This window comes from the organism of the source record quoted next, unplaced genomic scaffold (assembly GCF_019419815.1).
Source record: "Pyrus x bretschneideri cultivar Hongxiangsu unplaced genomic scaffold, Pyrus_bretschneideri_v1 Contig47, whole genome shotgun sequence".
Lineage (NCBI taxonomy): Eukaryota > Viridiplantae > Streptophyta > Magnoliopsida > Rosales > Rosaceae > Pyrus > Pyrus x bretschneideri.
In genome coordinates, this window is record NW_025999784.1 from 2,996,913 (window position 1) to 3,015,029 (window position 18,117).

General features: G+C 36.3%; 3 protein-coding genes across 4 annotated transcripts; 1 reads left to right on the plus strand and 2 right to left on the minus strand.

Moving 5' to 3' along the window:
* Positions 1-1,231: 1,231 nt before the first annotated feature.
* Positions 1,232-6,174, plus strand: LOC103956212 (glutamate dehydrogenase 1). Of its 2 annotated transcripts, none has more exons than XM_009368173.3 (10): positions 1,232-1,524; positions 3,678-3,868; positions 3,999-4,112; positions 4,232-4,453; positions 4,609-4,683; positions 4,815-4,931; positions 5,041-5,291; positions 5,382-5,457; positions 5,551-5,637; positions 5,730-6,174. In XM_009368173.3, the coding sequence occupies exons 2-10, from the start codon at positions 3,761-3,763 to the stop codon at positions 5,913-5,915; spliced, it is 1,236 nt and encodes a 411-aa protein (XP_009366448.1). In that variant the 5' UTR covers positions 1,232-1,524; positions 3,678-3,760; the 3' UTR covers positions 5,916-6,174. The 2 variants fall into 2 exon arrangements, with proteins under 2 accessions (XP_009366448.1, XP_048424114.1); XM_048568157.1 differs by lacking the exon at positions 1,232-1,524 and adding an exon at positions 3,351-3,515.
* A 226-nt stretch (positions 6,175-6,400) lies between these two features.
* On the minus strand, positions 6,401-9,194 carry LOC103956211 (chromatin-remodeling complex subunit ies6; the record flags this gene model as incomplete). The annotated part of the gene is made up of 4 exons (XM_048567962.1): positions 6,401-6,655; positions 7,989-8,147; positions 8,698-8,765; positions 9,017-9,194. Coding segments are annotated over 3 exons (378 nt in total), but the record flags the coding sequence as incomplete, so codon positions are not given.
* A 1,760-nt stretch (positions 9,195-10,954) lies between these two features.
* Positions 10,955-17,452, minus strand: LOC103956210 (casein kinase 1-like protein HD16). The gene is given in 19 exon segments (XM_009368169.3): positions 10,955-11,285; positions 11,460-11,648; positions 11,766-11,923; positions 12,630-12,720; positions 12,821-12,995; positions 13,693-13,768; positions 13,771-13,822; positions 13,914-14,132; positions 14,240-14,369; positions 14,455-14,518; positions 14,675-14,769; positions 14,878-14,949; positions 15,109-15,164; positions 15,247-15,316; positions 15,466-15,539; positions 15,638-15,763; positions 16,080-16,316; positions 16,319-16,541; positions 17,290-17,452. Coding segments are annotated over 18 exon segments (2,118 nt in total). The 5' UTR covers positions 16,493-16,541; positions 17,290-17,452; the 3' UTR covers positions 10,955-11,225.
* Between the last annotated feature and the right edge of the window lie 665 nt (positions 17,453-18,117).

Consider the following 18,117-nt stretch of genomic DNA (forward strand, 5'->3'; position numbering starts at 1 on the left):
AGTGTGTGTGTGTGTGGGGAAAAGGGAGATGTTAGGATTAGGCTACATAAGGATGGCCATTGCATGATGATATGGAATGAAGACGAAACCTCCAATTCATCATGTGAAATCAGTCAAGATTGTGTAAATTACATCACCATGAGACGTCTATCAATTAAGAAAAATGTTAGGAGACCATCTTTTAGACTATATTTTGTAAATTACATGATGCGGCAGTTGATGTTAAATTTTATTTTTAATGATTATAGAAGAAATATAATCATCAACCGACAAATCACCATGTATATGATCTAAAAATCATCCCTCTAGTATCACCCATCCATTAAAGTTCTTAATTGTTAATACACTCTTTAATCCATGTGAACTTTAACGATGCATATGTAAATATATACATAAAATCCACCTCTATTAATTGATAGTGTCAATAAGTGTACGTCTGAGTTTTGTATGTCCGAATATTTATTACTGTGAATATACTCATCAAATCCACCATTATTAAGTTAACCAGAAGAAATTAATTGGTTAGACCGACCACTGGAAGGAGATTCTTCTGATCACTAAATTGTCGTGATTTGAATTAACAATGTTTATCATGGTTTTCCTTTATTGATTAAATTTGCCTTGTTTTGTATCTTTTCAGCTGACACTGCCTGAATAATTCATAAAGATATAATATAAATAATATCATATTCTTTTTTAGTTGTAAATTACATGTCCATTTATTATTGTTACACAAATTATAACACATGTATAATATTGCTACTAAAGATAATACTTTGTCTTTTCTCCAAGTGGGAACATATTTGTCACCTGATTTATATTTAACATAGTTTTATTGTACGAAAATAATAATTGAAACTTGTCCTTTTTATTGTAAAACTGAATATTTAAGAATGGTGTGTGTGGAAATGAAAGGGAAGGTGGCAGTGTCAAGTGTGGATCGTGCGTAGGAATCCAAGTGGTGCAAAATCCTACAGGGGCAGGAGCATCGTATATATTCGTATTCCTGTCCTGTTAGATGGAATTAATCATCACCGTCACCACTTTACACTTTGCAGAATGATACACACACACACACACACACACATATTATATATGAGCGCACACACGTCTCAACTCTCAAGAATATGGGATTCCATAGTAGCAATATAGATAGAGAATTGGATTCTTCTTGAGAAGTGTTATTGACACTCCAAAAATCTTATTCTACATTTCCTATAAGTGTATTTTTCTTTCTAAATATAGAAAGTTTGGAGTGTAGAATGAGAATTTTAAAATGTCAATAACAATTCCCTTCTTCTTTTGTCCTAATCCTCTCGGTTTTAGTCATATGTTCAACACTGACATCTATATATATTTTTATCCACGCTTAAAATTCGACTTCCATCAGCCTCTTGACCCTTTTGAGTAGAGTCTTTCAACTACACCATTTAAGCTCGATTGATCAGTTTTTGCTGCGGCTGCATTTCGGGTTCCTCCTGTTGATCTCTCCGTCTCTTTCTCTCTCTCTCTTGATTAACCAGTGTATGTATAAACCTATATATATATATATATATATATATATAGTTCCTTGTCTCTCTGAAGTCCACTATTCTCACAATTATTTGGCTATTGATCTGTATTGGTTTTGGAACCCTCGTGAATTTATCATCATCAGTACCAATTTCATACTTAATTTGCTTAAAGATAATATTACTTGCATGCACGTAGCTATCCAGGTCATGAGTCCATGTTTATATTTCCGTTTCAGCAAAAGGTTTGTGCAATAATATAGTTCCTTTTTCTTTCATGGTAATGGTACATATACATGAAGTAAGTACCAAAAAAGAGTTGACGTATATAAAAAGGTACATGCACGTACCTTTTCTTGAATAAAGAAAATGGAAATGGAAAATAAAAGGTGAAAACAGTGATACTAACTCCTCAAAAGTATGACATGTTAGAGAATTACATGTGTTAAAAAGCTAATTCATATGTATTAAAACGTACCTAGTATTTATATACGAAGATTTATCTAGGTATAAAATTTGCTAGAACTGCAAATTTTTAAATGCTGAAGGGTAACCTTGCTGTTTATATGGCTTGTTGATCCTTATGTTTCCACAAATCTGAGAACCATTTCTTTCATCTTCCATTTTTGTTCTTTCTTTTCTTTGGAGATAAAAGTGATCTCATAAGTTTTTCTGCGCATGGAATCATGCTTTTTGGAAAATGAAAAGATAGTAGTTGTGCTGTGTCGTGATGTGCACATACATTAATTATTTACTTGATAAATGATAGTCAAATATCTTATCCTAGCTAATATGTTGATTAGGAGCATTGATAAATGCTTGATCAATTTTTTTTTTTTTTTTTTTTTTTTGTATAACGATATATGAATTTTGTTAGATTGATAAATGCTTGATCATGTATCTAAAATATGATGTGATTGATATAATTTGATAACATCCCTAGAAGAAAATGTACATGAAACGATCGGTATATATATACTGCTTGCAATTTATGGTTTTGTTTTCCCAAATATAATGCGCAAACAAGTGCGTTGCAATAGGAGAAGCTGAAATACAGAAAAATATATTCCCAGTAACACAAGCCACCAATATATCCAACTCCCAATTTATTGAGAGCGGCAGATATGTGGTTGGAAGAGTTTAGGTTGTTCTCTTTGATTTTCAGCCACTTCCAAAAATACTCTTCTGAATTACGGATCATAATTCCAAGACTAGTTAGCTAGATCCATATTATATTCCACTAATTGGAAATTTAAGAAAGTGGCATCACTCTCAAATCATCGAGTCAACTTTTAATTTATCATCACAGTTGAAGGGGTCCACGTATGTATTATACGATTAATGTTTGAGAGCATTTCAAAGAGAATGTCAAAAATCCTATGTGGATTATTTTGACAAAAATTAAAAAAAAAAGTGATTTTTTGGTTTCAGAAGAGATGCCAAAATCCTATATGGATTAACATTCTCCTCTTATCTACCAAACTTAAAGACAACGTCAAATTTTTTTTTTTATTTTTTATTTTAATGATAGGCTCACATATTTCTTTATTCTTCTCCATTTATTGATATTTTATTATTAAATCCTAACCCACTTGATTTTGTAAATAATAAAAAAAACATTTTAATTTAATATTTCGGTTAGAATATGAAACTTTTCGAAACGGATATTTTGTCACATTAGCTATAAAAATGAAATTTAACATTTTAATTTCACATCAATACTTTCCTTAATATGAGCTTTCCCCTTTTTCTCCTGTAGTGGCGTGAGAACTTTCTTTGCAAGTTGCTTTTTCCTTTTTTGTTAATCTATTAATTATAGAGCACATACTGCAGTTGAACTGCTTAGTGCTGCTGTTTAATTGGAATCTAATTGTGTATATAGCTAATGCAGCTAATCATAATCAAGTACCATGAGTGTGAGAATCTTCAGATTGATTAAGTAGCAAATAAGCAGTGTGTGTCCGGAGAACCGGTTCCATGCTCGTAAGAGCGAATTGTCAGCAAGTACTAGCACAATTTTTATTTTTTGGACTGATTAAAATATATAATATGCATATATATGCATGCTAGGGTTGAAGTTCCTGAAATGTTATCCTTAATGGTCATTCACCTTGAAAATTTGTTATAGAGTGCAAACTGATTTATGTTTCTCCATCTTATATCTAGGTTCGTAATAACAGCTAGCTAGAAAAGCGAATTGAAGTAGCTGCTTTTAGCTTCTGAGACAGACACTTGAAGAAGGAAGCAAGATGAATGCATTAGTGGCAACGAACAGAAACTTTAAGTTGGCTGCTCGGCTTTTGGGATTGGACTCCAAGCTTGAGAAAAGTTTACTTATACCATTTAGGGAAATCAAGGTAATTTTGCGTATAATCTCCCTACTGTGTGTCCCTTACTCTTAATTAGTGGTAGATTTCAGACCCTAAAACTAATGTGGTTATTGAGTTTTCTCCTTTCGTTGCATTTGAACTATATACTTCGGTGCAGGTTGAGTGTACCATACCGAAAGACGATGGCAGTTTGGCTTCATTTGTTGGCTTCAGGGTTCAACATGACAATGCTAGAGGCCCAATGAAGGGAGGAATCAGATATCACCCAGAGGTATATGCATACTTTGTTAAGTTCCACTTCTACGACAAATGTGAATGGTTGTCATATATCAAGACTCGCTGCCATGAAATTGTCTTTAATTGTTATGGATCCTTTTATGGAAAATGTAGGTTGATCCAGATGAGGTGAATGCTTTAGCACAGCTGATGACATGGAAGACGGCAGTAGCCAACATTCCATATGGGGGTGCCAAAGGGGGCATAGGATGTAATCCAGGGGAGTTGAGTCTTTCCGAACTAGAGCGACTCACCAGAGTTTTCACACAAAAGATACACGATCTTATCGGAATCCACACCGATGTTCCAGCACCAGATATGGGGACAGGTCCACAGGTTGAGCACGCCACATTTTCCATTAATTTTGTTCAAGAGATTTGATTACAACAGAATTTGGTTATCAAGTTGATCGGCTTGAATGTCAGATAAACTTTGAACTGTATTTTAACAATTTTCTCTTCTCGATTTTTCCCTTTTTTGGTGTTTAAAAGACCATGGCATGGATACTAGACGAGTACTCGAAGTTTCATGGCTACTCACCTGCAGTAGTGACTGGAAAACCTATTGTAAGTAAATCATGGAAAGTCGCTTCAGTAAATTGTCCTCTTTCATTCAGTTAAATTTTGTTTGCTTTTTTTTTTTTTTTTTTTTTTGCATAAAATTCCGTAATTTATTTGTTTTTTTTCTTGCAAATCAGGACCTTGGTGGATCACTAGGAAGAGATGCAGCAACCGGAAGAGGAGTACTTTTTGCGACTGAGGCCTTACTCAATGAGCATGGAAAGAGCATCTCCGGACAACGGTTTGTCATACAGGTGAACTTATACTGATCATTAAAGGGTTATGATGCTGAGAGTCTGAGACTTGAACCTAGATCAGATTTCTATTGATTAACTTGTTGTCTAAGTTGACTATCGATCTCAGGGTTTCGGGAACGTAGGCTCGTGGGCCGCCCAGCTAATCCATGAGAGTGGTGGCAAAATAGTTGCAGTGAGTGACATCACTGGAGCCCTAAAGAACAGCAAAGGAATTGACATTCCAAGCCTGGTCAAGCATGTCAAGGACAACAGGGGAGTCAAGGGCTTCCATGGTGGGGATCCAATAGAACCCTGCTCAATCTTGGTTGAAGACTGTGACATTCTCATTCCAGCAGCCCTCGGAGGTGTCATCAACAAGTAAGTACTGCTTAACTCTAATAAGCAGTCGAAAACTACATCAAGATTTTCGAAACATAATGAAACTCCAACTGTTGTTTTTGAATGTAGGGAAAATGCAAATGACATAAGGGCTAAGTTTATAATCGAAGCGGCTAATCATCCCACTGACCCTGAGGCTGATGAGGTCGGTGCTTCGCTAATTGCTCCACAATTAGAGTTAAGAGGGGACAATTAAAACACCAGTAATGTTTAATTGGTTAAAATGAATATTTTGCAGATCCTGTCAAAGAAGGGTGTTGTCATTCTTCCTGATATATATGCAAACTCAGGAGGAGTTACTGTTAGTTACTTTGAGTGGGTGCAGGTAGATACCATATACCCCACATACATATTTTCACAACGTTTTAACTTTTCATGCCATGCCACTTAATTTGGTGGTGCATATATAAATTGCAGAACATTCAAGGATTCTTGTGGGATGAAGAGAAGGTGAACAATGAGCTCAAGACATACATGACCAAAGGCTTCAAAGGTGTGAAGGAGATGTGCAAAACCCACAACTGCGACCTCCGGATGGGAGCCTTCACGCTCGGAGTTAACCGCGTTGCAAGGGCGACTGTCCTCAGAGGGTGGGAGGCCTGAGACTGAACCTGAGCCTGAGACACTGAATAAAGATGAGGGCTCTCGAATGAGACTCCATTTCGTTTTTTCTGATTTGGTATTTTAATACCGTACGTACGTAGCATTTAAATAACTTCAACTGCCATTGCTGTTGCCTCCCAATTGGCAACATAGCAAGTAGTTAATTTGTTGCTACTTGCCACTGGCTGAACCACCTTGAGTAACTTGTGTAAACTCATATATTACAGTTTAAAATAATGCCTCGTCCCTCTTTCTTGTACATATTTGCGGTTGTTCCAACAACAACAAAGCTTTTTCCCACTAAATGGAGTCGGCTATACAGAAACCCTACCAAACTAAATTTCTAGCATGCCGAGACAACGGCCAAGTTACATGTTTTTCTTCCAAAAGAATCTTCAAAACTAAAACAAGAGTCCTAATTGAAATTTTCTACCAGTATTTGCTACTCTTAGGCCGGTTGAGGCCACCATCTGTACAAAACAAAATGTAGTAACTATTGAAACTTTAGACTACCTCATAAATATTTCAATCAGTATATTGCGCATACACGGTCAATGTATAAAAAATAAAACGGAATATTAGAAACAAGTAGGGAGGGAATAGAAAGGGCATTGTTCTTAGTAATTAACACGACAAATGAAATCTACACGGCTTAGAAGATGATAGAATTCCATGACACCCAGTACTTGAACTTCTTGTGTTGAGGTGGTTCTTTGGGTATAGTTGGGTGCTTCAGCCACCTACCACAAAGAAACATGAAAAAGTAAAAAAACGATATACCACGGGTGCAAAGTTTCTGATCTGAAGTTGTTTTTTAACTTATAATGTCAGCATGAGAGAAACTAATCTTGCAAAGACAATGCAGCAATTAAAAAAGAAAAACCAAATAGCAAGAATTGATGATGCTCGACTCGAGTACAGAACCTAGTAGCCAAAAAAGTAACATCAGATTTCAAAGATTTGCCCACATCAATGCCCTCAAGATGAGATGGTTGTTTGCAAAACAGTCACAAACAAAATCAAAAGTGTGTGACAAAGGAGCAAGCTGCTGCAAGAAATCTCCTTAAGTTCACCTAATGTTTCGCTGGTTCTCATCCCTAACTAGCAGACCACATCAAACTAACATCAGCCGTAAACCACAGATAGTGCAACTAACCAAGATAACCCCAGTTCCATTACAAGTTTCCAACAAGAAAACTATGATTCGTTTGCATCATGTTAAATGACATTTTCAAGTTCCTAAGTTCCTAACCAAGGTTATTGCAAAACCCAGAACATATTTTGAACATTCATCACTAATTTGACTTCATGTAGATATTAAAGTAGTATGCAACAGCTTATGTGGTTCCACAAAGACTATTGCAACACCACACTGGAAGAAATCTAAACGAACAGTGATGAGGATCTACTGCCTCTATCATTTTACACGGGTATCCTACTAAATATTAGATAATAATATTAGAGATAAATGGATAACTCTTCTTATTATTCCACCCCTGTTCCTACAGGGAGTACAAATGGACTGAGGAAGGCTTAATACCATCTCTCTCATCAGCCACTTCAATCTTTAAACAAGTGTCTAAGCGCTAACTAGTCACTAGTAAGTTAATTAGCAATTTTGTTTCTTTTACCACCAATATTTTCTCTGCATCCCTCTGTTTTCTTGGTGATTTTAGTTTTTGTTTCTAGACCCAATATTTATGTCCAAAATATCTTCACTCATGGTGAACTCAAACCAATTAATTCTCCCATCTCTTTTTACACCCAACCAATATCAAGTTCCGTTAGTTAACAGCAAAGTTCAAACCTCTCTCTCTCTCTCTCTCTCTCTCTCTCTCTCTCTCTCTCTCTCTCTCTCTCTCTCTCTCTCAAGAAATTGATTTTTAAGAAACTGGAAATATTGAAATGACAACGCAAGAAATATCCCAAAACGCTACTCTATAATCTCCCTATGCCCCCCTTCCTGAAATTAAGACCATGAAAATGAATTGAATTGAATTTTTATGCCCAAGTGCCATCATCTGTATATACATGCTTTCTATATAATAGAAGTGGAGAAAAAGTGAATCCTGCCTTTGGAAGCTCGAAAATGTCTAATGTTTACTTCAAAACCACGGCAGCATTTCTGAGAGCCAGATATCTTTGGACATATTCATTTGGAAGTGATCTTATGAGCTTGAAGATATCAGTATTGGCATAGCGGAGGTTGGTCCTTGGATCATAATAAGGTGCCTGCATGATGGAAAAAAAGCATCAATCTCCACTGTGAAGATGACGAAAGTGGTAAAGAATGAATAGGAAAGCTGTAAACATTTACTAATCAGTTTATCTTAACATCAATAGGAATGCGTCTCACAGAGAATATCTCTGTAGAACCTTTGATCAAATCATCAACCAAGTTTGATCAACTATTATAAGTTTAGGAGTCCAAAGATATTTTCATCAAACCTGGGCCATTAATTTTACATTTAATTGATGCCTGACGGCAGACCAGATGGCAACCTGAACAAGTTTGGCCTGCCTCAGTTATGAAATTAACTCTCAAATATTTAAATAAACAGAATGGGTAGCATGGAGGGTTTTTTTTTAACAGAATGAAAGTCTGGAAAGTAATTAACCAGCAACTATGTAGCTATAGTGAATGAAAGGACAGGTTTCTAGGACACTGAATCAACGAACGAAACTCGTATGAGTATCTGAAATTTATGATATATATACAAAAAAAATCCAACCTTGGTACTGTTAAATCAACTTTTCAAATTTTGGCAAAAGTTTTACATACCTCATATCCTGTTATATCACAAATTTTCTTGCATGGATGCATAGAGGGCGGGGATTCTATATTAACATCTGCAAGCATGGGTCATTAAGAAAAACAAAATGACATCAACACTTGACAGTAATATGCTTAAAATACAAAGCTAAAATACCTACATTTATCCATACAAAGTTACAAACTAAGTAATTTCTTAAGCGCTATTACGGTCATAGTAAAGAACATACTTAGTTCTTCAATGGCAAAGAGATTTTCAGTTTGAATAACAATTTGCGCAAGGGGGTAAAGGTGGAAGCTTGAAACTAATTATATCAGTATAACTTACAATTTGGTTCATCGGGTGGGTAATTCTGATAATTCTCAGCCTGAATGATCTGCTTGAGATGTTTCCAATGTCTCCCTCTTGATTGGCCTTTTGGATACTTCTCGTACATCTGAATGCGCTTGAAGCTCAAGTGGGTTGGCAACACTAGCTCTGCATCAACCACCTCGGCTCCATATTTTCACTTGCAAAATAAAATCAAAACCCCGTTTTAATTTCTATACCAAAATTAACAAAGAGCAAAATTATTTTATCTTCCTAACCCCAAAAATTACAGAACCACTCTGGTCCAAACAAAAATGGGGCTGAGTTGGATCGGACAACTAGCTGAGTTTACTAATCAAAGTGAACCTAGCCGTCGCCCAAAATTAAAGACTCAAATTTTGCGTTCTCCTTGTTGATTGGAACATATAAAATCTAAGGGCTATAGTTTGTTCGCTAATTTGGATCACATACAAAGAAGGAAAATTCAACGAGAAACAAGTAAGGAAATTGAATCAGTGTAAACATCAAAGGAAAGGAATCATTTCATCTCATGTATGTACCTGTAGATTCAGAATGCGATGCCGCTGGAATTCTTGGTTTTGGTTTTGCTGGAGAGAGATGACGAAGACGGAGATAACGCTCGGCTCTTCTGGTGTGATTGTGAAGCTGCCACACCACACCAGCGTGTCCGGACTCTGCTCTGGTCTGGTCCGGCAACCCGTGATGAATTATTTTGGACTTTGAGTCGGATAATATGGGGGTCCATTTTCACGCCTTTTGTCAATTTCACAGCCCAGTTTTGTATTCAGTCCTCAATATCGATGGCCTGTAAATTTAGTCGGATTATATCAGTTTTAACCCAAAATTGTAATTAAACTAATTACAATATAATTATTCGGCATGGTTTATATTGCAGAAATAATCGTAGAGTAGTGTTATACCCACCCACCACTTGTTCTATTTTCCCGACCGTCTTACATTGCTATTTTATTTGTCTTTTAGCTATAAGGTGAGTGAGAAAATAGAACTAATTAGGAGAAAGTTATAAAGTAAATACTAGGGAATCACATATTTATACCACATTAGTTTACCATCTCATATGATAAGTGATGTATACAATCAACACTCAATAATATAAATTCATTACTTGACGTGACATGTACACATCACTTGCCACATTAAATAAGGCACAAGATGTGATATGCCTAGCAGTTTTCAATTAACAAGGTTTGATTTAGGTCGTTTTGGGCTTGAAATTAACAAATAAAAAAAAAATTTAAACTTTGTTGGCAGCCGAAAGGAAAGGAGCGATCATTGGGACTCAAATTCTTATTTGCACTTCAAACTATCTATATTTAAAATAGTGTCGAAAGAAATTTTTGCAATGCCAATAGTAACATCTTAAAAAGAATTTAATAATTCTAATGACTCATTTACTAATCCATAATCAAACTAAGAGAAAATGAATTGATAAGGAGTTTGAACGGAGAGTAGTTAGAATTGAATGCCGGTTTAAATTGTTTATTAAAATCTTTTGAAATCAAAATAGAATTGGTATATAATCTGCTTACTAATTTCTTTGAATCAGAAAGTAAATCAATGTAATTACTATAACACTCTTAGTTGAAGTATATCATTTTCTATACTAATTTTTCGGCTAAACTTCCCGATTACAATAGTAATTTGTATTAAAAATCTCACTTAAAAATAATAAGAAAATATACCTTTAAACGACAATACTAAATTGCTCGTACCAAGTAATCTTATCAGTATATGCTGGGTCTACCTATACGTTTGTCTTGGACGGATTCGAACGCTGTTTGACGCGTGCTGGAAGGAATTGCTCTGTTTAGGGTGAACTTGAATGATTAAAATCTGATTACTTTACCTCCTTTTCTTAAGATTAATCAAATACTATCAAGTACTTAAAATTCATAGGAATTGCCAATCTAGATGTATCCATAAATTGGTTTGCAGGCAAGTCCTCAACAAGTTTGTTATGCTTCTATTTACCACCTTTCAATCCAACACAAAACAGATTAAGCAATACAAACATACATCATGCTTGTTGGTTGCGGCCACATGTTTTCCAAATATAATTCCATCATTTCGCTCCTACTTGCAGGGAATGGAAGGATTATCCAACTACTCAACGACCAACTTGTGAAAAGCTCTCAAAAGCTTCACTTGCATTTTTCAGGTATAAACCACATATACACTCAACGAATTAGCAAACAGTCCGTCCGTAACAAATCGATGCAATATAGAGATTTTTTGACCATTTTTCCTGCATAAACAAACCAAACAAACAACCCAAGTTACGCAGAATCCAGCGTCAGTGAAAATTGTCATGTATATGCCTCGATAGTAATACCTCTCATCTATGGTGGTAAGCCGAGACATTTGAGCCCCAGATTATAAAGAATGACAGAAAACTAACACGAGACACACAGTTTCTTACCTTTACATGGCTGCTTGGGAAGGCGGACGTACGCAGAGTTTCTTGAGTTTCATCCATTAACTTGCGTTTTGGTATGCTCAAAATAAAGGCTGCTTGATCAGCGGTGGCAGCCATAGATGTTATTCTGTAGCCACTTTCCCATCGCCTGTGGATGCCTTCACTTGGGTATACAAAATCAAGCTCCACAACCTTGTATTTTCAAATCAAAATGCAAAAGTGGGCAAATGAGTAATCTTCAAAAAAAACAGAAGGAACATAATTTACAAATACAAGAATTCTACAGAGTTGACTCGAGTAATAATATACCTGGTCCGAAAATCCAGCATTCCTGGACATAACAACACCCCAGCGATTGCCAGCGGTTGTCATGGATGTTACATGGAATCCTTCTTTCCACTTCTTATTTATCCACTTGAAGGGAAAAGATTCGCTTACTTTGTACGACTGCTGGGTGTATGGAGTACCTATATACAACACCATACAGCATAAATCAGTGCTTAGGACAGTGCTCCGTATTACATAAAAATATACGGTCTCCCAGTTGAATATTTCATTTACCAGCACAACATGCAGATGATCAAAATCCATACTCAAGCGTCTTATAACACACAAAAACATACATTCCCATGTGCTCATTACTATGCCAACTTAAATACAACTCTGTTCACAGGTTCTCATAAGACGCATTGCCTGAATTAAGCAGGTGATAAACAACTATAAAGGTGGGGATGAACATAAGTATAACTTGTCACGTGTAGGTGGCTAGCCACTTTTCCCCAACCAGGAGGATGAGGATTTCAAAACGCATATCAACGTTCATTAAAATCAAGTACAGCACTTATTCTATGTTTCATTCAATGTGTTTTCTTTCCAACATTAAAACTAAGGTTCAGACATTACAATAATGAATCCAATGGCAATTCTAGAGATATAGAACCTTGACTAATCAAAGCATTCCGATCCACAAACCACAATGGATCCAAAAACCAGTTGAGGACAACAGCAGAGAAACAAGAGATTAGGGATTCAGAAACATAAGAAATATCACATATTTCACGATTAACCAGTGCCACAAAAGTGTATAATATAAGCACACAACACATTTCCATACAAAAAATCAATCTCATAATCATTTAAATATTAATTTCAAAGGTATAAATAAATGCAAACCTTTGGACATAACAACCAAGGAACTCCCATTAGCCGCACCAGCTATTGAACTAATATAGAAATTGTTTTCCCACTGTTCCATGATCCAATCCTGTCCAGAACCAAACAAAATAACAAGGATAAGAAATACTTCAAGATGTGCTTACATTACTAATACAAGATGATCGAATGTACTCATTTCATATGCTAACCTTATGCAGGAAGACAGTTGACAGCTCATAAACCTGGGCAGTGAAACATGTCCCAGCATCCATGATTAGGGCCCATAGACTTGATGAAGACGCTACAGAGCTGATATACAATCCATCTTCATTACCCTTATCGACATGCTGATGCAGCCTTGAGTCCGCCACATTGTAGTGATACCTACATGTCCGGTAAGAGGCTTACTTAATATTATGCAAGAAAAATTTATGTGGGGCACCTCCTTGGTGACACACCACTTCACTCCAGAGGTCATCCTAGGTTTGAGCCCAAGCCATGCCCCTTGGTTTCCTCACAAAGAGTGAAAAATACCATGCAAGAAAACAATTGCAATGTACACAAAAAATGGGCATTGAGCAATTACACAATGCACACAACAAATGGGCATTGAGCAATTACCAATAAAGAATAATTTATTTAAGAGCAATAATGTTTTCCAGTTAGGTAGGCAGCATTATAATTCAGATCAAATTTCAGAAAAAGGTCAGTTAAACTGATACTTAAGATATTTCTAGTAACAGACCACCACCACTTGAGCCAGGGAAACAAAAAAGGAATATCACTGCCAGTTTCCATTAGTTAGCTAATTTGCTTATGCACAACTAGCAGTCAAGATAATGAAAACTATTCTCAAATTCATACCCCTTTTGGGACTGATAAACTGTATAACAACCTTCTCAACGAAAATCAAACATTGAAAATACTTCAACTGCTGCTGGTACCATTTATCAATGTTACAATATGGAAATAATGCATGTTCATATGAAAATGAGAATTATAAAAAAAATAATAATGTAGGAGAATTCCAGTGCACAATCACATATTAGGGGAAATCAGACTGAACAAATGTATAATTCACCTTTGCTTCATTGGACGACGTGCATTGTACACTGAAATCCACTGGGTAGCAGGACTACCCAGTCGAACTTTCTTCTTGGCTGTTCATCTTCTTCCAAATTTATAGACATTCTTCCCCGTTTTTGTCCTACCTATTTATGCAGAACGTTGAATAAATAGAACGTTCGAAGAATATCCAAAAAAAGATTAAAGTAGAAAGTTTGGAAAAGTAACCAAAAGCACCTTAAGAGCTCCATCAATTCTAATTGGTCTTAGTGGCAGGCATGGCTCGATCAAGCTTTCAAAGAAGGATATCAACTTTGCATAATTCGGTTCTTCATCAAACTTCATAATTGTAATAGCTTCAAGAAACTGTTTGAATGGGGGAGGACAGAAGCAGCACATCAACTCTGGAGAGGTGGCCATCTTTTTCTTACAAACAAGAAAACTCTTGTTATCCCCCTGTAATTTCAAGCAAAAACAATAATATCGGTTGTTAGCATTATATGAGACCAGGAATACAGAGAGAAAAATGCATTTAAATATTAATGTGCATGCCAATAACTCACCTGATAACCCTGCCAGGGTAACCTTCCTTTTATGAGAAATATTAATGTGTATGCCAATGACTCAAGATCATCCCTTCGACTTCCAGTCCGACCTAAATGTGCATGTACACTTGCATACCTTATTGTTCCTCTGCCAAAAGTAGAAATTTCAATATTTATAGGCCATCCGGAAGATGACTGAGCACATGTAAGACCATTGTTCTAACATTACAAACCTAAATATGTCAGGCCTCTGATCATATTCAACATGTTGACCAGATGCTTCCTTCCACTTAGACGCTGAAAACAAAATTAGAATATTTATATAAGATACCTATTAAACACTAAACTTGGAAATAGGACTTACAATAAATAGGAAACAAATCATATATGACCATGCAAAATACACAAATAGTTTGCGTGAAGTTGAGACGAGGAAGCACAGGAGCGGCATACCCAATCCAAGATCAATAAGATATAGTTTCTTCTCATCAGGTGTAGCAGGTTGACCAAGTAAAAAATTCTCTGGTTTTACATCGCCATGCACAAACCTAATTTGAAATGAAAAATCCATGATAAGAACTGGTAGCAAAGCCTGGGGAGGGTTGAAAAGTTGTATACACGTAAGATTATAAGTTCAAGTTTCCAATAAACCTTACCCTTTTAAGTGAAGCTTTTCAAGAATTGATATTGCCTCTACGGCAATGCATGCCACCATATTTGGAGACATCCTGTTGCAGACATAATAATGAATTAAAGGGCCGCATAAACTTTGATGCACACAAGAGATGTTGGGGCATATAATCATATAGGTTTTGCAGGGTGTCCATTGTGTGCATGCGTGTGAGAGAGAGAGAGAGAGAGAGAGAGGGAGAGAGAATGTATCCTACGATTGCCCAAGAGAATTCCAAACATCCCAAAGACTGGGTCCAAGAATGTCCATGACCTGAAATATAACAGACCCATCAGACAATGTAAATGAGTTCGGACTCCAATCAGACAGTAAGGAACTCCAAATCAAATCTTACCAGAATGTAAAAGTCTCCCTGGCGACCCTTGTAATGAACCCAAGGAATTCCATAACATCCATTTAGATTACTATTAACGTTAAAGAGATGAAAATAACCACAAGAATCAGAAGAAATATTCGAAACATTTCAAGAGTAATGCAGACAAACTTAAAGATAGTTATATGTAATCATGTAGTAAAATACTGGGGGGAAAAAAACAAAGAATACAAAACTCACTTATAAACTTGCCACTCATAAGGAGGGCCGTAATTGCAACCTTTACTATTTCGGTGTTCGAACTTCAAAGCAACCTGTAAAAAGAATAAAAAAAAGATCAAATATTTGTGATTCAGAAAATAAAAGTTGTAACCAAAAAGAAAATAGAAGTTCAAAAAATCAGATTAGGTACCTCAATAGCGTCAGGTCCTGTCCTATCAGTGCCACCACTAACCCTTCTGCCAACATAAACTTGACCAAAACCACCCTTACCCAACTTCCTTTCTACCTTGTACACAGGAGAGTTACCCACTTGTACCTGCAGCAAGCAACCGAAACGCTTAATTTCTGTATACACAACAAGACATTTATTAAAGGTACCATTCCTTTCAAAGAGAATGGTTACATTCTTATTTGGCCATCCACGTCACTGGAACAATTAGATTCGGAAACATAGAACTGTTTTTTTGTAACGCTGATGATCAGCCAAATAGGGTATAATCACCAGAGTATTTAGTCATAACAGCTGGTTCTACAATTAGTAGTCCCACATCAATGGAATTAATAATATGTGTTTAAAACTCTAAAGAGACAAAAACGGACCCAATCAAAAGTAGTAAGTACAGGCTATATACCCTATCAGGAACAGGAGTCCCGCCTGCTTCTTCTTCACCTCCCACTATTTTATCCGCACTTCCACCACCCTCCATCGCAATATCTTTATCTGCTACAACGTCCGCACGATTATAAATGGGTTCAGCAGCTCCTAAAGCAGCAGCTTCGGGACGGACCTCGCAAGGTTCAGGGTCTAAATCTATCAACCTAACGCCCCGACCTCTACCAGCTGCAGTCTGCCTAGTGGGTATTGCCGGTGAAGGACCTTTGCTACAGCATTACCACCTCTTCCCCTACCACCACCTGCTCTTCTCCGAGGTTTATTCTGGGCAGGTAGTACACAATTTTCAGCCTGACCAATTGGTGGTTGTGAGGAAGGCTGAAGATCATCAAGCCGTTTTGATCTGCGCACTCCGCTTCGCAACTCTGGCATCCTCAGCCCATGCAAATCACATTCCACCCAATAATCCCTTCAGGATACTCTGGAACATAAACAACAGGAAAGAAATCACTAAAATTCTTAAGCAAAACACAATTTATTCTTAACAAGCATAAAACTGAAACAATACCATGAATGGAATTTTAAACCCCATTGCAGGCACAATCCAGACCATATAATTTTGCTGTATCATACAATAATATACTAAGAACAACAACAAGGCCGCAACAACATTGATTGATCGAGAAAATCAAAACAAACACAACAAGAAAAAAAATCCTGTGAAGCTTGCCTCAATTGGTGCCTATAGAGGAAAAGTAGGGTACTGAAACAGCAAATATAATATTAATGGGCATGTGTATATCGCTTGAAAGATCCAAGTTCCAAACGCCAAGCAACAAATGAAAGGCAAATGCCCAAATAATGTTAATAAAATGAATCCGTTCCGATTTTCCAGTTCTGTGATATCTTTTGTTTCTTTATCCTAATCGGTCATTTTTCTTTGGTCAATTCCTAACCAGTCATTAGCTTCAACCTAAAGCACGAAACTTCACCAAACTCAGCATTCAGCACAACGATGACTCTGACCAAAAATACAAATTCAGCTACACATTCAACGAATGAATCAGATGAACAAAACGAATAAACATCCGAATCAGATCGATTTGTGAGCAATCAGCACTCCGATCATCGAAACAAAGCAGGAAACTTTGAATACAAAGCGATCATCGAAACAGTTGAAGAAATGAAAAGGCAAAATAAAAAGCAAACAAAAAATGAAGATTGCTCACCGATCGGCTCCACAAAACGGAGAAAGCAGGAGGAGGATGAGTGGCCGAAACGGATTCAGAAGGGCGATGATCGGTTTAGGGAGCAGATCGTCGTCGTCATCGTCGTCGTCGTTGTGTTGTTCAGTGAAAACAAAGCGACAGAGGCACACACATTTTCCCTTCTTCTCCCTTCTCTTATCAGAAACAAGCTCAAAAAGATTTTTGTTTTTTTTGGTAATGAGAGACTTGTATGCTTTGAGGGCTATAAATAGAGGTGAAGCCCTCACCCTGCCTTCCTTAAGTACTTTTCTTTCTTCTTTTCTTCTTAACAAATTATAATTATTTAAATTTTCATTTTATTTATGTTTTTTCCCTCAGAAAATTAAATAACATATTATGTTGATGGTGGTAGTGCGTTCTAGACTCCCAGTTGAGTGGAGCAACTTAAACTTAAAGATGTGGATCACAGTACACCGTTACAGTACAGTAGAGTTCCAATTACGATTATGTTTTATTTTTTCTCTTGATCTCTAGAAAATAAATAGGAGTAGAGTATCATGGATATGTTAATATGTAATAAAGGGTGGCGTTCCAAATCTAAATTTCAAAACTGATGTGTCTAAAAATGAGCGAAGGTGTGAAGTGGTGTACGAATAAGTTTCTTGTGTGGTTTTGTATTTTTATATGGGAAAGACAAAGTCATGGAACATCAAAATGTGGCCTTGTAATAACCAAAAGCTCCTTTTTAAAATGATTTTCTTTTCCTTTTTCCAAATTATATGTTAGTATTATTATTATAAGAAAATATGAGTATTTTTGTGAGTTAGACACAGTTTGACCTGATCAAAT